Source organism: Octopus bimaculoides, chromosome 1, assembly GCF_001194135.2.
Source record: "Octopus bimaculoides isolate UCB-OBI-ISO-001 chromosome 1, ASM119413v2, whole genome shotgun sequence".
Taxonomy (NCBI): domain Eukaryota; kingdom Metazoa; phylum Mollusca; class Cephalopoda; order Octopoda; family Octopodidae; genus Octopus; species Octopus bimaculoides.
Window position 1 is genome coordinate 75,979,320 of NC_068981.1, and position 5,494 is coordinate 75,984,813.

The 5,494-nt window shown below is 34.4% G+C and overlaps 1 protein-coding gene across 1 annotated transcript in view; it reads left to right on the plus strand.

The window, feature by feature from the left end:
* Positions 1-805: 805 nt before the first annotated feature.
* LOC106869508 (uncharacterized) overlaps positions 806-5,494 on the plus strand; it is a 526,190-nt gene continuing 521,501 nt past the window's right edge. Inside the window, exons 1-2 of the mRNA XM_014915276.1 lie at positions 806-964; positions 3,438-3,541. Coding sequence (XP_014770762.1) covers positions 806-964; positions 3,438-3,541 — 263 coding nt within the window. The remainder of the gene's footprint in view (positions 965-3,437; positions 3,542-5,494) is intronic.

A 5,494-nucleotide genomic window follows, 5' to 3' on the forward strand; every position in this document is an offset into this window, starting at 1 on the left:
CGATGAAAATTCACTATCACATATAGAAAAATTAATAATTAAAAGCACAATAAATGAGTATAATATAAAGTAAAGTAAATATGATAAGATAAATATAATATAATATAATATAATATAATATAATATAATATAATATAATATATATATATATATATATATATATATATATATATATACATTAAGTGTCTTCAGTAGATGCACTTCATCAATCACTGGGTAGATATCACTTAAGTTTCAACAGATCGAGATTTGAACGCAGAATGAAGGAGCAAATAACTAAGCCATTAATTTTAGTCACTAGAAATTTTGATTGACACAAAGTGATGAATGATTACAAATGAAAAATAAAATCTATCCATTGTTATTGTCGTAGAACAATAAATCCAAATGGACATATTGCAATTTTTAATGATTTAGATTTTCGGATTCTCAAAACAAGAACAGAATGAATGCTGATATTTGATATAATAGACTAAATTAGTAGAGGAAAATATTAGACTGTACAGTTAACGTATTACTGGTATAATTAAAGTGGTGTAGCTAAATATCAGGAACACTTTGTCCGGTGGTCAACTATTCCACTCAATAAAGCAGAAATAGCATTCATATTTCTATTTTGGCCAAATCATTATATTATAGGTGAGTCATATAGTCTAACGCATTCTCTTAAGTACCTTCCTGGTTAATTTTGCTGGTGTTATTTTGTGCCAAGTCAGCCATAATCTGGTGTGTACGATAAAAGGTATTGCAGCAGTGATTATACTATAGTTTATCGTTTCATAGGAATAGTTTTTCTCGTTAAACGATGGGATATTATTTGAGAGAAATATTGCTACCAACTCGAGCTATTCCAGCAATCACAAAATATCTCGAGTTTGTTAAGATTATTGACAATGAAAACTTGAAGTATAATGAAGGGAAATTGAATATCATAGACTCAAAATATAGAGAACCAAACCAAATAGTATATCATATATTTAACAGATGCTGTACTGTTTCTACTGTTTTAAAGTTTATTGTATAAGTTACATTGAATATCTGCATTGAATGAATGTGTTTTTCACATAATCTGTTTATTTTTTTATATTGATTAGAGAAGAACTAGCTTGATATACATAAGTGTGCGAGTTTATGAGATTTGTTTAAACTTGTTCGATACAAGGCCTTTCTACATTAGACATAATGGATAAATGCGAACGGAATCATCGCCGGTACTAGACCGTTTCTATTTCGGGATCATCTTGGAAATGTCTTCCCACAGAGGTGATGATAGTGGCGTATTGTTTCTCCATTTTGTGGAAGTTAATCAGAGATCAATGGAAGAGTGTTATAAATGATAAAATCGGCGGTGCCAGATTTTATACTGCTTACTATATTTGATAAACTCGCCTTTACATCCATTATAATTCATCACATGTTGCTTCAATCTAGTTTTTTTTCTTCTTTTTATCTTTTATCGTTCTTTCAATCAAACAAACAAAACACACGTGCATAAGTTACCAGTTTATGTGTGTGTATGTCTAAGACTACCAACAACTTTAACATCCTACACTTTTACTTGGTGAACTGATTAATTTGATCTACACATCTACCTAACTGCATAATATTTTATCTACCTACCGTTTCCATCTACATCTCTTTCCCTCTCTATCTCTGCTACTCTCTCTATCTCTATCTCTGCTCCTCTTTCTATCTCTGCTCCTCTTTCTATCTCTGCTCCTCTTTCTATCTCTGCTCCTCTTTCTATCTCTGCTCCTCTCTCTATCTCTATCTCTGCTCCTCTCTCTCATTCTCAATCTCCCTATTTTTACACACCTATCTATTGTTCTGTCTGTGCGCCCGTCTGTCTATCTGTCAGTCTATCTATCTATCGATCTATCTATCTATCTATCTATCTATCTATCTATCTATCTATCTATCTATCTATCTATCTATCTATCTATCTGACAGTTTATCTCTCTGTCCGTCTCTCTGTCTGCATTACAGAGCTTTGTACACACACAGAAACTTATAGACTAACATATGCATGCGTTTGTGAGTTTCTTCGTACTTACCTGTATATGTATGGGTGTCAGTGTGTGTGTGCTTGTGTGTCTGAGTGAGTACACACGCGCACGCATAGAAACCGATCGATCTATCAGCTAGTCAGTCAGGATGCTTGTATAGATATGAGACATTTATTTTCTGCTCTATCGAAAGCTGTCTAATAAGTTCTGTCCATAAGATGAGAATGCGTGATGTGAAATACAACAACGTGTATAAAGTGATTTTTTAAATATGTTTTCTGTGTATGTGTGAGTATTCAAATGCTTGTAGGTGTGTGTGCGTGATTATATGTAACTATATGTACGTTTATCTCTTTGTGTATTTTTGGTCGTGCGTCTATGTGCGTGTGTAATGTTGAGATATATTCTCAATAGAAGTTAAATGCCGAAACAAGAAGGAACATCTTTAATCGAAAAGTCTTTTTCTCATTCAATCTCTTAGGTACACACATACATATAAACATAGAGACAAACAAGCAGCATCACTTAAAGCACACACACACACACATACATACGAACGCATGCACGCGCACCTGCTCGCACATACGCACACACACGCACACAGAAAGAAACATAACATCTGTACGTTCTAATATAGGCATCGTTAGATATACAGATTCCTAATATACTCACAGTCAAACACACTCACGTATGCCCTCACTATAGAATGTACATATATTTGACTAATGTCTGGTTTGTAATTCGTCTTTATTTCTCTCACCGTATGTAAGTTTATATCGATTTCCTTCGTCAATCTGCATGTTTCTACCTATGTGCATTGTGTAATGATAGACGGATATATAACAATTCCAAACATTATTTCAGTGTTCGAACTACCTGCCATTCAAAATTTTGTATCCAATACATACATAAACCTTGCTCTTTCTGCATCACCGTTGCTCTTTACTATTCTATTGGTATATATGAAGAGGAATAAACATAAGTGTAGAGGGATATGTTTGTATGAGTACATATGCGGCTATGTGTGTGCATATATATAAGTAGGTATGTGTGCTGATAGGTAGGTATATGTAGACATGTCTATCTACCATCTATCTATCTATCTATCTATCTATCTATCTATCTATCTATCTATCTATCTATCTATCTATATGATTTCACTAGGTTAATTCTATTTATAAAAAATGAAATTAGGTGTTCTATATTTAAGAGATAAGGAATTGTGTACATTATTTACATTATTTACATTTGACGGGTATTTGTCATCTTGTTTGTTGTTAAGATGTCTAGATGTGTTAAGTCTGTTAACCAAAGTCCCAGCTAGTAATTCACTATCGGTGATACAAGAAAAACTAGTGACAGACAGCCATCTAAAAGAAGGCACTAGTATACCAATAAGAAACTTTATGGAAATGTTGACCTTCTGTGTAGAAACTACCCACTTATATCAGTATAGACACTGATATAATTCGACAAGAGGAGGGTTTAGCTATTGGTTTAGCTGGCATTCCTGACGTGTTAATAACACGCACCAAGTATGGATTCAGGACATCCGTATACCGCAAGCCTAACTTTGCTGGACGATAGATACCTCAACTTCAATTCCCACCATCCATACACTGTAAAGAGAGGAACTGCTCATTGCCTAAAACATCGTGCAAAGAATATAAGTAGCGATCGTGATACACAACATGAAGACATGATCAAGCTCAGAAACGATCTGTTAAGCAACAACTACCCCAAAAGTATACAATCCACTCCAATTATGAAGAAGAGAGAGAATGAGGCCAATAAACTGTCCACAGTCTGTCTACCCTATGTGAAAGGCCTCTCTAAAAAGATACAAAAGAAATGCGGTCCATATGACATCAGGACAGTATTCAAGAGTAATAAAACACTTCGCAAATATCTCCTTCGAGTAAAACCACCAATAGAAGAGAACATGACCAAAGACACCGTGTCCTCCATCCTGTGCAGCTGTGATAGTTTATACAAGGGCGAAACATGTCGGCTCCTCAAAATAAGGATGGACGAACATCGCAAAGCTGTGACAAGAGGAGATACTGATAAATCGGGTACAGCTGATCATATATGGAAAAATGGAGACCACCTCCCTCTGTGGGATGAATTTAAAATAATAGACAAAGAACACCACTGGAAAATACGATAACTAAAAGAAGCAGCACATATGCTAGGACGCAACAACCCCCTAAGCAGACCGAGTGCAAATATGAATAGCATATGGGAACCGGTATTAAGGAAGGATAGGAAAATATTAGATTTATAAACCCTAAAATTCTCTCCATAATTGCCCACGGGCATATGGCGTAGTGGTTAAGAGCGTGGGCTACTAACCCCAAGACTCCGAGTTCGATTCCAAGCAGTGACCTGAACAACAATAACAATAATAATTATAATAATAATAATAGCATGAAAACCCAGATTCGTTACCTTCACATTTCAACAGCTTAACTAAAATTTAACCCACGTAACAGGAACTCAGAGGGATATCGTGGAACAGGCAAACTGCGGGTGATACAGATAATTGGACATTATTTTTGAATTCTCCATGCAAACACATATAAGATACAAGTATTCTTTTCCTTGAGACAAGTTCATTGTTGACCAGTGTTATTTTTATCGTAGTTTAGAAATCCAAGCATGAAAATGTTACTGAACTTTGGACTTTTAGAGACAGACGCCCACTTTTCGCGCACACACACACACACACACATACATGCACTTACGTATTAATGATCGACACAAATACATGGCAGGTATATATTATACTGAAATGCCCATTAAATAAACACATGCAGAAAAATATATTAATATAACAAATTTAAATAAATAAAAATACAATCAATGAAGAGACAAAATAAACAATAAGATGATACATGTTGATTTTATTAGGTATTTCTGTTTATTTAGAAACCTTCAATGAAATTAGGTAGTTCTGCTTATTCAGAAACCTAGAATGAAATTAGGTATTTCTGTTTATCTAAAAACCTACAATGAACAGGTCTGATGCTAAACTATAAATTTCACAGGGTACAACGCTAAAGTTGACACCGCTCCACTAAACGCAGAAATTTTCTATTGCGCTATTGGCTAAAAATACAGTTATTTTCTTCTATTTTTGAACGTCTATAACCTTTTTCTCCAATTATTTTCTCTACAACATCATACCTTCAGAGAAATGAGAATAGAAGGATACATTATTATAGCCGATTTTCAGATTTTTTTTTACTTCCTTTTAAAAAATGCATATTTTGCGAATGAAAAAAACCAGATCCGATACATGGCTTTTGATAAAAATATTTGTTAATGCATATATGTGTGTATGTGTAACTGTGTGGTAAGAAGTTTACTTCGCAACCACATAGTTCGGTATTCAGTCGCACTGTGTGGCACTGTGTGGCACCAAGAGCTTTTGACTGGATTTGGTAGGCAGAAACTGAAAGAAGCCACACGTGTGTGTATATATA